Genomic DNA, 22018 nt, shown 5'->3' with positions numbered 1-22018 from the left:
AGGGGTATTTTCCAACCTGATCTCCACTTTTTCTCTCATCCTGCAGCTGTTTGGAGATTTGTAAGTGTGGGTGTCCCTTAATTCTGAGGCTGTGTCCTCTGGTCCTAGAATCTCCCACTATAGGAATCATCTTCTTCAAATTCAACATTCAATAAGTTTCATTGAGATTACCCCTCACTCTTTTTACCCCTGCAGTTCCCCAACTCTACCCACAAGGATTTAACATCTTCCAGTCTTAAGTCACCCCTTTCTAAGGATTTGATTTCATTATTTTACCAACAGAGCTATGCTACCTCCTCTACCTACCTGCCTGTCATTTCAATATAATGTGTATCCTTGGATGTTAAGTTCCCAACAATACTCTTCTTTCAGCCACAACTCAGTGATGCCCACAGCATCATATCTGCTGATCTCTAACTGAACTCCAAAAACAATACTAAACACGGCAAGGCAACTGAAGGCCAGGAGTAACTGGTTGAGGCTGGCTGGTTCGACGGGTGAACAAGGGACGTGGATGGGAGCTGGGTTTAAATAGGCTGCAGGTGATGAGTTGGAAATAAAGGCACGTGATTCCTATTGGCTGGGTGGAGACCAGGAGGAACCTGCATGTGCAGGCCTGACAAAAACAGATGCCATTTGATTAATTGAAAGCAATAACAGACCCCAGATCAGTAATTCGGGACCGGATTGGACAATAGTGTCAGGTAAATGAACCAATGCCATAACAGGCAGGATTTCCCAGCAGCTATCTATTTCAAATTGACTTCCCATTCCAATGCATGTGCATGGACCCCTCTACTGTTGCTGGGAGGTGGGGGGGGGGGTGATAGGAGGAAGAGGTGAAGGACTGAAGAAGGAGGAATCTGATACAGTGAACCGTGGAAGAAAAGGAAAGAGGAGGGACACAAGAGGGAGGTGATTGTCACCTCAGGTTGGAGGAGCAACACCTCATATTCCATCTGGGTAGCCACCAACCTGATGGCATGAACATCAATTTCTCTCCCTGCTCTCTTTTTGTATTCTCTATTCCGGTTCCTCTCTCACCCCTTCTCTTCTCCTTACCTGCCCAAGACCTCCCTCTGGTGCCTTCCCTCTTTCCCTTTCTCCCATGGTCTACTCTCCTTTCAGGTTCCCTTTTCTTCAGCCCTTTACTTGTTCTACCTATCACCTCCCAGCTTTTCACTTCACCTCCCCTTCCCCACCCTCCTGACACCTCACCTGCCGGCTTGTACTCCTTCCGCTCCCTCTACCTTCTGTTCTTGGCTTCTTCCCCTTCCAGCCCTGATTAAGGGGCTCTGCCTGAAACACCGATTGTTTATTCCCCTCCTGAATTGCTGGGATCCCCAGAGTTGCTCGAGATTTCTAGCACTTGCAGAATCTCTTGCCCAATTGGATCAACGGTGTTGTGTTGTGCATTGCATGTCACATTAATATCGGGGTTGAGGGAGTCAAGAACTTGGGATGAGCAAAATCCCTACTTACCGTATCCTGGCAACACAGGAATACAATTCCGACAGTCATTTCGAGGAGGAAAATGATCAGGAGCACCACGAAGAACTGTGGGAAAGAGAAAGGTTGTGTCAGGAAATGTAGAGAAGGCTTGACCCAAACGCAGAGCAGCGGAGACGATTCAGCAGTGAGTGATAACTGTAATTATAGACCACAAAATAACCCGAGGGGCCACAAAACCATAGAGAACAGAAACTAAACACAACAGGCAGCAAGGTAAACTTTAATCAGGCAGAGGGAAAGCAAAGAGCAACTGGCTGACACCAACTCATTTAATGAGTGAACAAGGACAGTGGATGAGAACTGGGTTTAAATAGGCTGCAGGTGACGAGTCTGGAATGAGCAACAGATGAAACCTACTAGCTGGGTGGAGACTGGGAGGTGTCTGCACGTACAGGTTGGAAAGTATCAGTCAGAGCTGGCTTAACTGGTTGGGAGACATTGGAATGGGAAACCAGGGCACATTATTTTTATTTACCAATTTTTAAGGATGTATGCCGGAATTTTTTTTCTTCCTGTCCTTAAATGCCCTTGAATTTCAGGGCCACATCAGCATTTCTTGGGTTTGAGTACTATAGTTATCATTATTAATAACTAGATATTTAATCATTTTATTTAGAGATAAAAGGTTAACAGTCCCAGTGCCACCCAATTACATAAATGCGACCCGTATGTCTTTGGACGTATGTAGGAGGAAGGCAGAGCACCAACTTGGTCACGGGGAAATGAACAAATTCTTTACAGGCAGCGGTGGGAATTGAACCTCTGTTGAAAGCTGTAAGCTGTCATAGAGTTACGCTCACCATTACAATACTGTGCCTCTGGTATTCCCAAGTCTCCCATCCAAGTACTAACCATGCCCGGGCCTGCTTAGCTTCTAAGCTCAGACAAGATCAAGCATTTATAGGTTAGTATGGCCGTAGACTATTCAAACTTAATCTATGGCCGTACTAGCCTATAAATTTAAATTCCACAGCCATGGTGTAATTCAAATTAACATCTCTGGAATTTTAGCTGAAGCCTTCATGTTACTAATTCATTAACTCAACCATAGCACCACCACCACACCCACATTATCACTGACACTCAGTGGCCACTTTATTAGGTACCTCCTGTATGTTTGTGATTTTCTGCTGTGTAGCCCATTTATTTCAACGCTCGACATGTTGCACGTTCAGAGATGCTCTTCTGCACACCACTGTTGTAACGTGTGGCTATTTGAGTTACTGTCACCTTCCTGTCAGCTCTGACCTCCTCCGTCAACAAGGCGTTTTTGCCCACAGAGCTGCTGCTCGCTGCATGTGTTTTTTTGTTTTTCACCCCAGACTTTAGAGACAGTTGTGCATGAAAATCCCAGGAGATCATTCCACAGTCAAAGTCACTTGGATCACATTTCCTCCCCATTCGATGTTTGGTCTGAACAGCAACTGAACCTCTCGACCGCGTCCGCATGCTTTTATGCATTGAGTTGCTGCCAGATGATTGGCTGATTAGATATTTGCGTTAATGTACAGGTGAACCTAGTGAAATGGCCAATGAGTGTACTGAGCGGTAATGGTCAGAACAGCACAGACCTGTTCGGCTCTTCTTTAGTGTCACGCAGTCTTTTACAGTGACCAAAAAGACAACTCTCTCTTGTCTGGAAGACACCAGCTCTGACAGTGCAGCACTCCTTCAGAACTGTCACCTCAGATTCCTAGGGCGTTCTAATTCAATGTTATCGCGCACTCACGGTAAGCAGGAGGCAGCGGCTTTCGATCACAGCTCCGAGGCAGCCGAGAAATCCCACGATCATGATCACGGACCCCACAGCGATGAAGAAATTGGCAACGGTGAGAGATGGGAAGGACGAGGAGAGGGTCACAAAGTTCCCTTGTGTTACCACCAGCCACACTCCAACTCCGAGAATCCCACATCCTCCCAGCTGTATTGAAAAGACAGCAAATAGCATTTATGTAGTACCTTAAACAAGGTAAATATGACAGTGTTGTACATGCTGTATGTCAGCAATAAAAATTTGCTGCTGAGCCTTAGAGAGAATAATTAGGGCAGCTGATCAAGAGGGTGTAGTGTGAGGGACTGAATATGAGGGTGGTTATAGAGTCATAGAGCACTACAGGACTTTGGTCTGTCTGGTCCATGCTGGCCTGTTATTCTGCCTAGTACAGAAAAACCTACATGATAAGGGTAATCAGTGGTCTCCAACTACCGGGCCGCAAAGCATGTGCTACCGGGCTGCGAGGAAACGATATGATTTGTCGATATGAAACGATATGAGTCAGCTGCACCTTTCCTCTTTTCCTGTCACACCCACTGTTGAACTTAAACACGTGAGGTCATTACCCACGCGAGGTCATCAGTCGCCTAAACGCAGTGATACCCTCGCACCAGGGATCACTGGTTGGCCTTGGGTAACCGCCCGCCTCGCGCGGCCGGCGAGAAGTGCCGTTGCTACTGGCCCGGAGTGCAGACAGATGGGCGCCACCTCTAAATCTGTTTAGCTCACCGAATGTTTGTGGGGAACCTGGTGCTAAAATATTCGCAGACGACCTAATTCGGGCTCAGGGTTTCGTAAGTAGCAGAGCAGCTACCTCGCTGCGACCTACTGAAAGTCATCCCTCGAGCCAAACTTTTGTCGGCTGATAGATCCTACCTACCTATGGGGGTGGTGGGGGGGGTGCGGGCGCACGCCCTGTCGCACTCCTTGCTCTGTCGGTCGCTCTTTCCGGATTGCGACCGCCACGGCCCCAGTACGGGGACCTCTGGCTCTTACCTTGTCCTCTCACTGGTGTGTTGCAATGATTTTATATGTTCATACGAGGAAACTATGTGTGTTTAATATCCAAACGTTACTTAAAATGGTATGATGCTATTGACTTAAAAGTGAGTTATAATTGATTTATCACTATATTCAAGCGAGGAAAATATGCGCTGTGCGTTTAATATTAAATTCATTAGATAAACCCTTTTAGAAACAAAATTGAGTGTATTAGCCACTTATAGTGACTTATAGTTGACTTATACTCCAATCGTGATTAACACCCCCATCCCCCCACCCCGGTCGGGCGGTCCGCAAGAATATTGTCAATATTAAACTGGTCCGCGGTGCAAAACAGTTGGTGACCCCTGGAAGAGGTAACATATATATCTATAATGTACACATCTATTTGGGGCACCGTGGTAACGTTGGGGTTAGTGTGACGCTTTTAGAGCTTGGGGCATCGGAGTTCAGAGTTCATTCCTGGATGTCCTCTGTAAGGAGTCTCCGTACGACCTCCCCACGTGGAATGCGTGGGTTCCCTGCCAGTTCAGATGGTCACATTTAATATCAGAGAATGTATACACTATGCAACCTGAAATTCTTACTCTTCACAGACATCCACAAAACAAGACACCCCCCAAAGAATGAATGATAGTAACATCAGAAACCCAAAGCACCCCCCCCCACATGCACAAGCAGCAGCAGAGGCATCAACCCTCTCCCTCCCCCCAAATGCTCCAATAAAAGCATCCCCCACCATGCAAGCAAGAACAAATCCCCCCCCCCCCCGAGAGACCATGATCCAGAGTCCATCAAAAACTACAGTCTGTAGCCCGGCACTTTGGTATCTCAGACGGGCTCTCTCTCACCAGTGAGGTGCTCCAGTTTCCTCCCCAGTCCAAAGACGTACCGGTTAGTAGGTTAATTGGTCATTGTAAATTGTCCTGTGATCAAGGGGTTTCTGGGTCGGCTGGGCCTGTTCTGTACCTCTAAGTATTAAATTAATTTTGATACATTAACTGGCACCCTGTGGGAAAGGGAATCAAAAATTGGAAGGCACAGGTTTCTAGGTGAGAGGGGTCAAGACATAAAAGGGACCTGAGGGACAACTTCATTCATGCAGAGGAAACGATCTTTTAGAGGAAGTGGCTGAGGCAGCTACAATAATCACATTTAAAAGACAGTCAGACCGGTACATGGATAGGAAAAGTTCAGAGCTATTTGGGTGTATTGCTGGCAGATCCCGGGAATGTTAATGACGTCGACTCAGGCCTGAGAGGCCACTGTCGGGCATTTTCATAGAAACATAGAAAACCTATAGCACAATACAGGCCCTTCGGCCCACAAGGTTGTGCTGAACATGTCCCTACCTCAGAAATTACTAGGCTTACCTATAGCCCTCTATTTTTCTAAGTTCCATATACCGATCCAAAAGTCTTTTAAAAGACCCTATCGTATCCACCTCCACCACTGTTGCCAGCAGCCCATTCCACGCACTCACTACTCTCTGAGTAAAAAACTTACCCCTGACATCTCCTCTGTACCTACTCCCCAGCACCTTAAACCTGTTCCCTCTTGTGGCAACCATTTCAACCCTGGGAAAAAGCCTCTGATTATCCACACAATCAATGCCTCTCATCATCTTATACACCTCTATCAGGTCACTTCTCATCCTCCTTCGCTCCAAGGAGAAAAGGCCGAGTTCACTCAACCTATTCTCGTAAGGCATGTTCCCCACTCCAGTAAATCTCGTCTGCACCCTATCTATGGCTTCCACATCCTTCCTGTAGTGAGGCGACCAGAACTGAGCACAGTACTCCAAATGGGGTCTGACCAGGGTCCTATATAGCTGCCTTACAAGGCGCGGAATGAAAGACTGTGTGGCATGCCACTCCTCACACAGACATTTTGCAGTATTTTCTTTATTTTACGAGGTCGAGTTGCGAGCTCGACACTCAACTGGGCAAGGATGGAAAGCGTACTTGGGAACGGCCTGACTGGATTCGAACCTGGGAACCTCCATTCCTGAGTCTGGCGCTGATGTCACTGCGCCACCAGCTGGCCATTATGAACTTTAATCACCAAATACATTTACATGTATTAGGAATTTGCTGTGGGCTTGTTGGTCAGGGAGTGACATACATAAAAAGAAACAACTTTCAACAATTATAATGGCCTCTCAAAGTCGGACCCTATGTTCCTGTCATGAGCGGTAGAAATGGGGAAGGTCGGCCAGTGGCTGTACAGGCCAATCCCTGTACAGTGGATACAATGGATTGCAGAAGTGCTGATGAGCTCCAACCGTACCATCGACTTTGAACGATGGAGATGGAAGGTCATCAATGGCCTATTGTCCACTAGGGTCCAAATAAGTAAGACAGTCCCACAGTCCAAAGACGTACCGGTTGGTAGGTTAATTGGCGATTGCAAATTGTCCCATGTTTAGGCCAGGGTTAAACAGGGGGTTTGCTGGGGAATGGCTCAAAGTCCGGAGGGGCATGTTCTGCTCTGTATCCCAATAAATAAATAAACAAATCCTCCCACATCCAGTTGAACCCCACACATTGGACATTTCTATGAGGTCACCTCGCATTCTCATGTCCAGAGAACCGAGGACTGTCCTTATCTTAGTACCCAGCTTGGTGAATCGTTGTTGCATTCTATCAACGGCAAATATATCAACCACTGGGAAAGTAGACTCGGTATTCCAGGTGTGGGCTCACTATGGTCCTGCGTTATTGCACAAGATATCTTTATTCTTAAATTCAAATTATCTTGCATGGAATCCATTTGCCTTCCACACCTGTATGAGGACAATTAGCTTCCGGAACATCAATATCTTATTACCTAGAGATACAGCACCCCGGCCCTCCACGCTGCACCGCCCAGCCACCCACCTAATTAACCCCAGCCTGATCACAGGACAATTTACAATGATCAATTAACCTACCAACCGGCACGTCTGTAGTTGGAGCAAACTGGAGCCCAGAGGAAACCGCGCATTCCACAGGAAGGACGTATAAACTTTCTTACAAACAGCGCCAGAACTGAACTCTGAGCTCCAGCTGTAATAGCGGCATGCTAACCGTGGCTCCCTGAGCAGAATTAGCAATTTTTATGTTCAACCAAAATGAGGAACTTCACAGTTTCCACAATAGAGTGTTGCTCAGTTTCTTAACTTGTCCATGTTTCTTTGAAACCAGGGTTCCCAACCTGGGGTATTGGTCCATGGCATAAAAAAAGGGTTGGGAACCCCTAGTTTAAATCCTCCTTGCATCATTTTATCTCTTGAAGACGACCACAACCTTGCAGTTGGGCTTGGAGGCTTTCATGCCTCAATGACCCAGAGAACTATGTTGGCTGGAGTCAGGGCTTTGTGCTTTGGCTCATGGTAGGGTCACCCATGCCAAACAGGTCAAAGGGTGGAGGCCAGACTAAGAGTGGTCCACCGGTCCTTGAGGTTTGGGGGTTCAGCTCAGGGCTAACTAGCTGGCTGGTAAAACAAAATTGCTACGGAAACAGCAATGAAGAATCTTTCTACATCTGAGTGTGTGACGGTATTCCTGAGTCTCCACCTGGGACTTGCATGACTGACAGTAGTGAAAGCTGAGAAGAAGCTACTGGCATGATGAAGGAAGCCCTGAACACCATCAGAGATGGAGGACCTTCATTGCTGCCCTAAATGCCACCAGCATAATGGGCAGTAGGTAAGCAAACATCCTTGTCATTACTAGTATTCCTACTTAGTTAGGTATCATCAAAAAACTTGAAAATGTTATGTTTCAGCTTCTCAATCACGTTGTTGACATAGATTGTTTGGCTGACTGTTGGGGGTCAGGTCGTAATTGCCTACCAGTGAATCCAACAGCGACAGGTCAGAGGTAAGTCTCATTGTAGACCTGACTGTGACAGGTAGGAGAGCCTGTGTGCAAAGTTTTGATTTAGAACTGGGTACTTTCGGTTTCTCTGGGTAAGAAACTCAGAATGTTGTGGTGCTACTTTCATTCCACACTAACACATGGAAGCGAATGTTGGACAATATCAAAGCAAAATGAGAGAAGACTCAAAGCTGCAGAAATGTGTATTTTTAAGAAGAATGATGAACATATTTTTCAGCCAGAGAGTGGTGAATCTGTGGAGTTCGTTACCACAGGCATCTGCAGAAGCCAAGTCATCGGGTATCCTTATGGCAGAGTTTGATAGATTCTTGGTTAGTCAGGACATGAAGGAATATGGAGAGAAGGCAGGGGACTGAGGCCGAGAGGCAAAATTGGATCGGCCAGGATGAAATGGTGGAGCAGACTCAATGGGTCAAATAGCCTAATTCTGCTCCAATATCTTACGTTCTAATATCGGGGAAGGGCAGTGCAACAAATGGGGAAGTGTTGCAAACAGCCGGAATAAGAGAGCTGACATCATCGACCAAGATACAGCAGCCGGAACTTCTGGGCCATGTACTGAGAAAAGAGAAGCTCGAACATCTTGCAGTGACAGGAAAAACTAATGGAAGAAAAAGTTGCCGTCGACAGTGCATGAGTTACATCCAGGGATGGACAGGCAAAAGCTTTGAAGAGATTAGGACTTACCAGATTAAAGAGAGATGGAAGACCATGATTGCCCATGACATACGACACGGCACATTACGGTGACGATGAGTTTCAGTCTAACCTTTGGAGGGTATGGGGGCAAAACCCACCTCTGGTGGGACTACTCACACAGCCCCCCGCCATCCAATTAACATCAAGATGGCGGCGCGACGACGCAGGGCGCAGCGGCCACTCCAGTAAGGAATATCCGTTATCTGTAAGTAGGGGCCGTGCACAATCCTGATTTGATTGAGACGGATGTGTGAAGCACGGAGGAACATCTGGCGAAACTTCTGACATGCCTGTGCTGCTGACGCTGCTACTGAGCGATCGGAGAGATCTCCAGAGAGGAAGGCCCCGAATCCTCGGCTTTGCCTGTTGCTTGGTGGCCGGAGCCGGGGTTGAAGCACTCGGCAGAGATGGTGCTCGGTGCTCGGTGTCGGAGGGCTGGTCGGAGGCACGAAGTTGTCGGAAGTTTTCGGACGGACTCACAGTTGGCTGTGCTCGGGTGCTTCCAGAGGCTGCATCGGGAAGTTTTGCCACGTTGGAGGTTTCTTCCTTCTGCCATCTGCGTGAGATGATGGGCTATCTGGGACTTTGAGACTTTTTTTTACCGTGCCCATGGTCTGCTCTTATCAAATTATGGTATTGCTTTGCACTGTTGTAACTGTATGTTATAATTATGTGGTTTTTTTGGTCAGTTAGTCTTGGAACTGTATGTTATAATTATGTGGTTTTTTTGGTCAGTTAGTCTTGGTCTGTCTTGTGTTTATATGATATCATACTGGAGGAACATTGAATTTCCCCTTGGGGATGAATAAAGTATCTATCTATCTATCTATCTATCTATCTAATTACACCCCCGTGTGAACAATTAACCTTCCAACCCGTAAGTCTTTGGAATGTGGGAGGGAATCGAGGAACCTGGAGGAATGGGGAGAAGCTCCTTACACTGAACAGGGGTCACTGGTGCAGTTGCAGCATTACGCTAGCTGCCAGGCTTCTTACTGAGGAAGAAGGTCCGTTCACCCGGAACAACATGGAATTCACTGGAAATCAAACAAAACTTACCCAAAAGATAAGGTTGAAGATGAATAACAAGTATTTCATACACTGAAGGCAGTTCTGGCCCATAGTGAGTTTGTTAACCTAAAGGGAAGAGAAAAAAAAACCTGTCAAACAATGCACCTTCTCTGAGGTTCCTCCCCGTCACCGATCAACCCATTTCTCTAACAAAGAGATTCTGTAGATGCTGGAAATCCAGAGGAATGCACAGACCATGCTGGAGGAACTCAGCAGGTCAGGCAGCATCTATAGAGAAGTCTGGTTCACTGGTTTATTGGGAGGACCAACGGCGGGGGAGTTGCGTGGTCTCGGTTGTAGCGTGGACTAGGCCTCAAGCCTCAGTGTCGCCTGTTGCAGCTGCCGGGAGGGGAGACGCCGGAGGAGGTGTGGCCTGGCGTCCGTGCTGGATTGGGGGCAGGCCCCTCGGTTGGTGCCGCCCTCCTGTGGTGTTCACTCTGCGGAAGACAAGCCGGATTGAATGTGTGCGTGTGTCTGCAGACTGCAGAGGGCTTGTTCTTGCTGACAACATTCATATTCCATCTATCTGTGAGGCAGGTCCCTCTGGGACTTGGGGGCTACATTATATATTTTTATGTGTGTGACTGTATGTTTACTGCTATCTGATGCGTACCTTGTGCTGTGTGTGACTGTTGGTTCCGTGTTTAGGACCTTGGTCCTGGAGAAACGCTGTTTCATTTGGCTGTATTCATGGGTATTCATGTATGGTTGTATGACAATTGAACTCGAATTTGAACTTGGAACAAGCTATGGGCACCTGAGGTAGTGTAAGGACAATGGCCATTCAAACCTTTGTGGTGTCTTCATGTACAGAGAGCAGCGGGACATCTGCAGGGATACTGTGGAGGTTCTAGCACAGGCAAGCATGAATTTTTAGAAGAGCGTTTCTATCCTGATAAATCCGTAAACAAACATATTGAAATAGATGCATCTATGAACCCCTAAGAGCCAAAGGAATGCAAGCCAATAGAATTCAAAGGCCAACTGAAGGGGTAGCCAATGAGGACCAAAGCAAGCAATCATGGGCCTATATAAATGCGAGCCCTCCCAGAGAGAAACGGCAAGAACTGCGCACTGAGGATGTCACCTTGACTGGTGACGAAACGTCTGCAAGCGAATTGCCAAGCTCGGCGAACACCACAATGTCAAAAAGAATGTGAGGTTTAATGGGCAGGAAAGGGTACTGGGAAGAGTGATGGCAGGAGTGTGAACAAAGGAGACGAGAGAGTGTGAGGTGTGACGTGGAGAGACAGTAGGAGTGACGATGGAGAGGGTGATGTGATGAGCAATGGGGAAGTGTGAGGTGTGACGTGGAGAGACAGTAGGAGTGACGATGGAGAGGGTGATGTGATGAGCAATGGGGGAAGTGTGAGGTGTGACGTGGAGAGACAGTAGGAGTGACGATGGAGAGGGTGATGTGATGAGCAATGGGGAAGTGTGAGGTGTGACGTGGAGAGACAGTAGGAGTGACGATGGAGAGGATGATGTGATGAGCAATGGGGGAAGTGTGAGGTGTGACGGTCTGGAGCACAATGAAAGAAGGTCCATTTGTGTAAAGTGTAAAGAGCAGCATTTGTTCTTTTTTACACATTAGATGTCATGGGGAAGGCTCTGGGAATAAACCCTGAGGAAAATTCCGGAGCTGATGCCCCTAAAGCCGTCCAATGTTGAGTTTAACGCTGACTGACAACTCCTGCGACGTCACTGGTGCCAAACTGTGTCAGTCTCGGCCGTTCCTTTGGATTCGTCAGCTGTATGGAGAGGGGAGCCTGCTACATGGGCAGCAGCTTGCTCTCCGTACTGTACTGTCCTGGGTTGCGTATCACGTAGACAGCTAGGATACAACATCCAGGGTCCACCCCGACCAGTGGAGGACTCGGGGTGCTTGCTTGTCTCTGTTGTGTGGGATTTTTTTCACAGATCTTATTGTGCGTCTTTAGAAGCATAGTCATAGAAAAGTACAGCACAGAAACAAGCCATTTGGCCCATCTAATCCATGCTGAAACCATTTAAACTGCCTACCCCCATCGACCTGCACCGGGACCGTAGCCCTCCATACCGCTCCCATCCAAGTAGCTATCCAAACTTCTCTTAAATATTGAAATCAAGCTCACAGCTGGCAGCTCGATCCACGCTCTCACATCCCTCTGAGTGAAGGACCTTCCCCTCATGTTCCCCTCGAACATGCCACCTTTCACCCTTAACCCATGACCTCTGGTTGTCGTCCCATCCAAACCTGTGCCTGCGAAAAGACGGATCTCAAGGTCGTGCATGGTATACATACTTCGGTAATAAACTTACTTTGAACTTTGACTTTTAGGAGACAGAAAGCAAAGTGAGACAGAGAAGGAGTAGGATTGATAGACCATCCTATAGGAATACAGAGACTGAATCTAAGGGATGATGGAGTGAGCGTGGGAAGAGGCCTGGGGAGAGAAGGGTAATGATTTAAGCAGAGGATACGTGGAATGTAAACGAGCTTAGCTTAGCTACTGGGGCAAAGGCCACCATTAGCAGCTCGCCGGAGTCCTCTGTGCCGGGCCGGTCTTTTAAGTTATCCCAGGTATAGCCAATCTTCTCCTTCCTCTCCCAGAGATGAGGCCTTCGGACCTTCTGTTGGCGTTTCTGTAGCTCTGGGGTTTTTTATGGGGTGGGTTTGCTAGCCCCCGACTACCCCTCCTCCTTTCTCAGCCAGCCGAGAGACCATCCAAGTCAGAGTTAATGCAAGCGGGTTGTAGTTTTCATTCCCCGGGGGCCTTTCTCACACTGCACACATTCTGTGGCCTTTTACCATATTTGTGTATGAAGGAAAAATTCCAAATTATCAGAAGAAAGAAGTCTGTTACCCATTTTCTCTGGAATGTTCTGGAATTCCAAGTTCCATTCAGGTCTATGATTTTAAACAACTGTGTGCACATTTGAATTGCAAGGACACAGATTACAGTCACAAGCTCGTGCTTAAAAACTGCTTAAATATTCACAAACAGGAGGAAGGCTGCCGGCACTGCAAATCCAGAGCAGCACGCGCAAAATGCTGGAGGAACTCAGCAGGTCAGGCGGCATCCACGGGAAAGAGCAAACAGTCGACATTCTGGGGCTGAGACCCTTCTTCAGGACTGGCGGGGGTGGGCGAAGATGCCTGAATTAAAAGGTGGGGGGTGGGGGAGAGGGGAAAGAGGCTGGCTGGAAAGTGATAGGTGGAGGCAGTTGGGTGGGAAAGGTGAAGGGTTAGAGAAGAGGAATCTGCGCAGTTTTGCTCACCTACCTACGGGAGGGATGTAAATAAGGTTGAAAGAGTGCAGAGTAAATTTACAAGGATGTTACTGCATCCGGATGACCTGAGTTATAAGAAAAGATTGCTTAGAACGTAGAAGACTGAAAGGAGATTTGACAGAGGTATACAAAATTATGAGGGGTATAGATAGGGTAAATGCAAGCAGGTGGAGGTCATGGATTAATGGTGAAAGGTGAAAAGTTTAAGGGGAACATGAGGGAAACTTCCTCACTCGGAGGGTCGTGAGAGTGTGGAATGAGCTGCCGGCACAAGTGGTGCATGCGAGCTCGATGTCAACGTTTAAGAGAAGTTTGGATAGGTACATGGATGGTAGGGGTATGGAGGGCGATGGTCCCGGTGCAGGTCGAAGGATGTAGGCAGCTTAAATGGGTCAGTACAGACTAGATGGGCCAAAAGGCCTGCTTCCGTGCTGTGCTTTTCCATGACTCTATGACCAGCGTGATCCGAGGATCGTGCTGAGCTGCCTGCAAGGATCGGCACACGTCTGGCGCTAACGTCACATGCCCAGAGTTCACTAAACCTAACCGCATGTCTTTGGGCTGTGGGAGGAAAGCAGAGCCTCCTGAGGAGCAATACGGCAGCGTATCAGCGCGACCACCCTACAGCGCCAACGATCACCGATCGCGATTCAGGAGACTGACCGCGTGGTCGCGCTGATACGCTGCCATATTGCCCTCACAGCGGAATAGCTCAAACCCGTCACAATAATTGGTCTAACGATGGGGGACTTAACGTCCACGGGATGGGTTCAAAAGGGGATTGAGAGGCAGAGAGGATTTAGGGATGGATCTCCAGGACTTGGGGCCTTGGGAGCAGAAGGCCCTGTTGTCAGGGGTGGAGTTAAAGAGGTGGTCTTGTGTAAAAAGTAAGAGAATTGCTGAGCTGACAAGCGACCACTATTCCCGAGTCCAACGGGCCAGTGGCGGAGGATGTCACAGTTGAAACCTGGCCCCTGACTGGCCACCAGCCACACAAACTGTAAGGACCTGAGCACAGACCATCTATCCAACCTGTTGACCATTGTTGTTATGTTGATTGTTATGTTCTGTGCTGCTCTGCCGAGCATTGCAGGTATGACCTGTTGACACCAGAGTGTGTGGCAACACTTGCGGGCTGCCCCCAGCACACCCTCGGGTGTGTGGGTTGTGAACCCAAACGACACACTTCACTGTACATTTCGATGTAGACGTGACAAATAAACCTGAATCCCTGAATCCTGGTTATGACCTGACTTTCTGCTGCTATTTCCCAACGGAGACTGGAGCACCAGTTGAATTCAAAATTCAAAGTTTAAAGTAAATTTATCATCAAAGTACATATATATCACCATATACAACCCTAAGATTCATTTTCTTGCAGGCATACTCAATAAATCCATTTATAGAATAATAATCAGAACAGAATCAATGAAAGATCACACTAACTTGGGTGTTTAACCAGTATGTAAAAGATAACAAAACTGCACAAATACAAAAGAAAGAAATAATAATAATAAATAAATAAGCAATAAATATTGAGAACGAGATGAAGAGTCCTTGAAAGTGAGTCCATAGATTGTGGGGATGGTTCAATGATGGGGCAGGTGAAGTTGAGTGAAGTTATCCCCCCTGGCTCAAGATCCTGATAGTTGAGGGGTAATAACTGTTCCTGAACCTGGTGGTTTGAGTCCTGAGGCTCCTGTACCTCCTTCCTGATGGCAGAAATGAGAAGAGAGCATGTCCTGGGTGATGGGGGTCCCTGATGATGGATGCTGTATTCCTGCAAAAACGCTCTGTGTAGATGGTGGGGAGTTTGATAGAACAGATTTGGCTCAATTTGGAAAGCCAAAAGGTATGATATTTTGAATCCAATATTAATTTCTTGTGAACCCTCACTCTCTACTGTCTGTTAGACTGACATCCTCCCGGGGCGGTGCCAAGGAAATGCTGCACTATTCTGGTATGAAGGAGACATTGAACTGAGGTCTGCACATTGAGGCAAAAGATACCAGTTATTGTTTTGGAGAAGGTGAGGGATGGTCTTATAGAGGCACAGAACTACAGCACAGAAGCAGACACTTTGGCCATCTAGTCCACGTTAAAATATTATCGTACCTAGTTCCATCGACTCGCATCTGACCATAGCCCTCCACACCTTTCCCGAGGCCTTCTCGGCACCATGGCCAATATTTATGACCTGATCACACACTATTGCGGAGGTGAAGGGGATCTCTCACTTAACAACATTGGGAGCCTGCAGCGTGAAAATCCACAGCCACATTTCACATATCACATCAGGGACAAGAGGAGGCTATGAAATGTTTTGAAATGTTCCAAGGCTGTGAAAGATATTTCACAAATATAACTTTCCCCTTCCGTTCACAGTCCTGTAACTCAGGAAAGGTGCAGCCAAACACCCTGATGAATCATCAGTTCAGCATGAGATATGACTCATGAGGAAAGTGAAAAAAAAAATCATTCAGAACAATATTACGGACATACAGTAACACAAAGTCCAGCTTATCTGTGAAAGGAGAAGAATACCGTATACCCAGTGTACTGCATATCTCAGTGGTGTGCGACAGAACGAGTCTGCCTCAAGTAATTTCTTTCTTCAAACCCCCCTCCCCCAAGTAGCCCTGTCTGGTGGCGCTGACGTTACGCACGCACACGGCATGGGCACTTTTGCACGCCCCAGGATAATGGCATCCTTTGATGAGCTCTGCTTGGCGTTGCTTCCATTTTCAGGAAGGGGAGCTGACTGATGGGGTGGGGTGTCTTTAAAAAGGTGCCTGTCTCTGGCGGCACGTGCTCTGTGCTGGCTCAGTGGAAGAGCTAGATTTGGGGGTGGGGAGAGGGGTGACTCCTGGAAAATGGTTCGTTTTTGATAGATTTTGTTGTGCAAATGTATCTCTGGACATCAGTGATTGTGAAGAAGGATGGGGAATGCTGTGCTTTGGAATTTGTCTAATTGTTCAGGCTCATGGTGACAACTGCCCCCACATTCCAAAGAACGGGACTATCTCCTTTCTCCTCGAGTAAGGAGGTCCTTACTTGGAGGGCAGATTTTGGTGTATGTGGGGAAGGGAGAGAGGGTGTGGTAAGGTGAGGTGTGTTACTTCAGATTGATGGCTTGGCAAACTAGTCCTAAAAGTTTGATGGTATATATCTGTACTTGTTCTTTTGTAATTTTTGTTATTTTTCCATTTGTTCGCACTTTTTCGATTTTTTTTCACCTCTGGCACACAATAAGCATCTTTGCACCGAATGTGCTATCGCGGCCTGCCAACTGATCTTTAAAGTCCGCCCCTCCTAAGGGCACGTGACCCTCATCAAAACCCACGGTGTGACACGTCAATTCAAACTTTGCCTTTAAATACTCATCTTTGTTACTCTGTGGACTCACAATCAGTTTATGTATATGAGACTATGGCCTTATCGGGGAGAAAGCTGGGGAGTGGGGCTGAGGAGGGGAGAAAAGGATCAGCCATGATTGAATGGTGGAACAGACTCGATGGGCCAAGTGGCCTCTTATGGTCCTGTAAGCTAATCTTATGTATTTATATTAATTTTATTTTTTATTCTGTGTCAGATCTGGAGTAACAGTTATTTTGTCCTCTTTTACGCCGGTGTACTGAAGAATGGCAATAAAGAATCTTGAATCTTGAACCCCTGAGGAGAGATTGAATCGACTTGACCAGGTTCAATGCAGTTGAGAATAATGGAGGTTGGCAGGCTGGAGAGTCCCGAACTGAGGGTCAAGGTCTTGTGGAAATGGGTTGGCCATTTTAAATCTAATTGGAATCGGAATCAGGTTTTTTTATCATCGAAATGCATTATGAAATCTGTTGTTTTGCGGCAGCAGTAGAGTGCAATATTTTGAAATGATTATAAATTATAATAAGTATAGAAAAATTAAATAAATAGTGTGAAATAGTGAGGCAGAGTTCATGGATTCATGGACCATTCAGATATCTGATTACAGAGAGGAAGAAATTGTTCTGAGAATGTTGTGTCTCTCTTCAGGCTGCTGTACCTCCGCCCTGATGGTAACAATAAGAGGACTCCTTATGAAATACAGCTCCTGGCATGCCTTCAACATGTTTACTTCAAAGTGCTGGGCCCGGGACAGATCGTCTGAGATGCTGATAGCCAGGATTTTGAAGTTGCTCAAGCTTTCCACTGCTGACGCCTCAATGAAGACTCTGAATCTAAAGCCCAGAGGTTGAACGTATCAGCCGTTGAGTGCATAGAAGACGCAAGCTGTTGAATCTTTGGATTTTCTGAGGACAGGAATCAGGTTGGAAAGTAAACCTGAGGAGGAGGATCAGTCATGATCTCATTGATTGGCGGATCAGTCTCAAAAGAGTGTATTGCTTACATAGTTCCTACTTTTATAACGTGCCTTCTTTATTAGATTTAGTTTGTAAGAGCGAAGGCGTTATGCAAGAACTGTATTCAGTGACCCTCCGTTGGTCAGGGTTGACCATGGACGTTACATCCCAGCTGTCTACGTGATATGCAGTACGATATGAAGAGCAGGCTGTTGCCTGAGTAGCAGGCTCTCCTTCTGCATGCAGTTGATAAACCCAAATGAACGACAGAGACTGGTACAATATGGCACCAGTTGAGTCGAAAGGAGTTGCCAGTGTTGAACTCAAAGTAGAGCTGCCTTAAGAACTCTAGCTGAGGTTTTTCCTTGGGGTTTACTCCCAAAGCCTTCCCCATGTTTTTTTAGTTCCCCATGTTTTTTTAGTTAATTTAGTTTTTTAATTTAATTTTAAGGCACAATTAGGGTTTAGGGCAATGGATAACAGAGTGACTATCTACCATCGCCAGACACTGCTACAATATCGCCCAAAAACAAACCTTCATGAAAATCCTCTCACTACCTCCTCCCCTAGATGCTGTCTGGCCTGCTGAGTTCTGCCAGCATCTGCAGATTCACTCGTGTTGCCTTCATGAAAATCTGCTGGTTAGATTGCGCGACCTCGACTTGTTGAGGGAATCGGGGGCCTTCAGTCCTCGGAGTCACCTGATGCTGGTGGCCAGAGTTGGGGATGTCGTAAGCGGTGTGCGAGGAAGCGAAAGCGAGATGAGCGGGCAGGAGTCCGCCGGCTGCCCTAGCCGGCTGGCCCTCCCGTCCATTCCGCTCTCCAGTGTCTGCTTGCTGAGGGAATCGGCCTGCAGTCCTTAGAGTCGCCTGATGTCCATTCTGCTCTCCAATGGACATTAAATTGGACTACATCTGTGGCAACAAAATACTCAACGGGAGTACAGAAACGGACAGAATCCCGGACGCCGCCATTCAGCTGTTTATTTATGTAACAGATTCCCCCCAAGCCATCGGACCACCAACCTACTGCCCTCTGCTGTGCCTATTGTCTTGTTTATTATTTATTGTAATACCTGCACTGTTCTGTGTACTTTATGCAGTCCTGGGTAGGTCTGTAGTCTAGTGTAGTTTTTGTGTTGTTTTACATAGTTCAGTGTAGTTTTTGTATTGTTCATGTAGCACCATGGTCCTGAAAAACATTGTCTCATTTTTACTGTGTACTGTACCCGCAGTTATGGTCGAAATGACAGTAAAAACTGACTTGACTTGACTTGACTTGACTTGATGAGTGGTTATAGCCCCAAGGCAGTGGATATTTGAGATCAGAATTTTCCTTCTCCTAGATGAGCTGCCAACCACGGCCAACAAGCCCCATTTGCTCAAAGCGACTGGTTTTAAGGCACCAGTAACCTGCCTTTGCCCCTTCTCCTCCCAGTAGAAAAGGTTCTGCTGGGCATTAGCTGAGCCACACGTGAAGGCCAGGAGCTGGACTTAGTTGTCAGAGACTATTTGTGACACACGCCATTGGGAGTATTTAATAGGTAGTGGGGGCTTATTCCCATTGCCACCCCAATACTATGACAACCTTAAGGAACCAGAAACTGTGTACAACAAATGTTAGGGCACAGTTTGAGTACAACATCTTCATCTTCTTCTTCGGCAGTTCCTCAGGATTGATGAGCATTGCATACTGATCATCTGGTCATCATGTTACTATAAGTTGAGATTCCATTGGAGGGTTGCAGAGAGATTCATAAAACTGTTGCTGGAACGAGAAATCTGTAGCTATGAAGAAAGCTGCTGGTTTAAAAGCTAATTTTAATAGCAATTATTCCCTGGGGACGTGTATGCTCATGAAAATGCACTTGAACTTGATAATTAGATACATCTGACTTGTTTTCTTTAGTAGAGAGGAAAATTTTATGAGGGACATGAATAGTGTAAATAAGGACTTCAAAGGTCAAAAGCTGGGAGAATAGATTTAAAGTAATTGCGGAAGGATTAGCAGGGAGATGGGGGAAAAACATTTTTTAAAACTCTAAGGGTCACAGAGTAATACAGCACAGAAGAAGGCCTTTCAGGCCAACTTGTCAATGCCTACATGAGCTAATTGCATTTGCCTGCCTTTGGACAATATCGTCTAGACCTTTCCTTCTCAAAGTTTATATTCAAAGTACATATACAACTCTGAGATTCATTTTCTTCCAGACATACTCAATAAATTGATAGAATAATAACCGTACCAGAATCAATGAAAGGCCGCACCAACTTAGGCGTTCAACCAGCGTGCAGAAGACAACAAACTGTGCAAATAAAGCAAGGATGTAATGTTAAGGCTTTATAAAGCCCTGGTGAGGCCTCACTTGCAGTATTGTGAGCAGTTTTGGTCTCATTAGCTAAGAAAGGATGTGCTGACGTTGGAGAGGGTTCAAAGAAGGTTCACAAAAATGACTCTGACATTGAAAGTCTTTGGACTGTGGGAGGAAGCTGGATCTCCTGGAGGAAACCCACATGGTCACAGGAAGAATGTACAAACTCCTTACAAGTTGTGGCAGGAATTGAACCCGGGTTGCTGGTACTGTAAAGCATCGTGCTAACCACTACACTACATGCCACTGCTGTTTACTATCCAAATACTGATGCGTGAGGACTTCAAAACGTATAGTTCAGAGTTTTGTGCTCTTGCAACTATCTAATGTGCGCCAAGCTAGCCTGAGACATTTCTTGTGAAAACACCTTACTGTTCTCGGGCTGTAAGATATAATTTTCTGCTTCATTTGACAGTAAAGATAATCATTACTGTATGTATGTTTTTATTTGGGTGGGTTTAAAGAGTTCTTATCAAATCTTTTTATTATTGTTATTCAAAAATAACACAGGTACATCAAAGTAACACTTACAATGCCTCAAAAAAAAGAAATTATCTTAAAGATTGAAAATTTTTGTGAATTAAATAAAAACCCTACTAAGCAAGAAAAGTGAGGGAAAAAAAGAACCCATTGGGGGTGCAACCCTGGAGCCAGGCGTCATACAGAGAGCTTCTAAAAATAAATATCAAACCGCCAACAAGAAAGAAAGATATATCAGGAAAAAAAATTTACACTTAGGTCGTGGAGGAAATCTATTAACTGAAATGATAATAACGAGCAAATGAGGGCCATCTCTTCACACAATCAAATAAAGGTTCAAAGGTTCAACTTCTAATTATCTTCAAGCTAAGACACAGCATCACTTGAGAGAACCATTGTGACAAAGTAGGGGCTGATATATCCTTCCATTTCAACAAGTTGGCCCTCCTAGCTATCAATGTAACAAATGCAATAACATGCAGGGTTTAAAGAGTTAGGGGGCAACACTGCATGCTACGTGTGCCAGATGTTCACCACCCCTGATCCTAAGTCAAGTTGTCATTGGAGGTCTGAGTGGGAAGAGCTGTGTTACTTTTAACTGCATCAGAACCAGGTTCAATATCACTGCCAGACAGTATGTTGTGAAATTTGTTGTTTTGCAGCAGCAGTACATTGTAATGCACAATAATAGAAAACTATAAATTACAAAATAAATATATTCACAGTATATAAAATTAAATAAGCATTGCACAAACTGAGCAAAAAAAAAAATAGTTCATGGATTCGTTGTCCATTCAGAAATCTGATGGCAGAGGGGAGGAAGCTGTTCCTGAAATGCTGAAATGTAGAGTGTGTGTCTTCAGGCTCCTATACCACCAACTTTATAGTAGCAATGAGAACAGGGCATGTCCTGGGTAATGGGGTTCTTTAATGACGGATGCTGCCTTTTTCAAGGCATCACCTTTTGAAAGTGCCCTCGATGCTGGGGAAGCTACTGCCAATGGTGGTTTTGGCTGTGTTTGCAAAATTTTCTGCAGCTTTTTCCAATCTTGTGCAGAGGTCTCTCCATACCAACCGGTAATGTGACCAGTTAGAATGTTCTCCATGGTACCTGGTACCCTCTGCAATTGGATCCTTGACTTCCTGACTGGGAGACCTCAGTCAGTCCGGATCGGGAGCAGCATCTCCAACACCATCACACTGAGCACGGGGGCCCCCCAGGGCTGCGTGCTCAGTCCACTGCTGTTCACTCTGCTGACCCACGACTGTGCTGCAACACACAGCTCGAACCACATCATCAAGTTCACTGATGACACAACTGTGGTGGGTCTCATCAGCAAGAACGACGAGTCAGCTTACAGAGAGGAGGTGCAGCGGCTAACAGACTGGTGCAGAGCCAACAACCTGTCTCTGAATGTGAACAAAACAAAAGAGATGGTTGTTGACTTCAGGAGGGCATGAAGCAACTATTCCCCGCTGAACATCGACAGCTCCTTGGTAGAGATCGTTAAGAGCACCAAATTTCTTGGTGTTCACCTGGCGGAGAATCTCACCTGGTCCCTCAACACCAGCTCCATAGCAAAGAAAGCCCAGCAGCATCTCTACTTTCTGAGAAGGCTGA

At 46.3% G+C, this 22018-nt stretch overlaps 1 protein-coding gene across 1 annotated transcript in view; it reads right to left on the bottom strand.

Annotated features, from left to right (window-relative positions):
* Window positions 1-22018, bottom strand: part of LOC140719188 (tetraspanin-4-like) — a 67295-nt gene that overhangs the window by 14258 nt on the left and 31019 nt on the right. The window contains exons 2-4 of the mRNA XM_073033625.1: window positions 9928-10005; window positions 3242-3433; window positions 1483-1557 (exon numbers count right to left, since the gene is read on the bottom strand). Coding sequence (XP_072889726.1) covers window positions 1483-1557; window positions 3242-3433; window positions 9928-9990 — 330 coding nt within the window. The 5' untranslated portion in view covers window positions 9991-10005. The remainder of the gene's footprint in view (window positions 1-1482; window positions 1558-3241; window positions 3434-9927; window positions 10006-22018) is intronic.

The sequence above is a fragment of the Hemitrygon akajei genome, chromosome 31 (genome assembly GCF_048418815.1).
Source record: "Hemitrygon akajei chromosome 31, sHemAka1.3, whole genome shotgun sequence".
In the NCBI taxonomy this organism is placed as follows: Eukaryota; Metazoa; Chordata; class Chondrichthyes; order Myliobatiformes; family Dasyatidae; genus Hemitrygon; species Hemitrygon akajei.
Note: the sequence above shows the minus strand (reverse complement) of the source record. Positions and strands in the feature narration are given on the sequence as shown.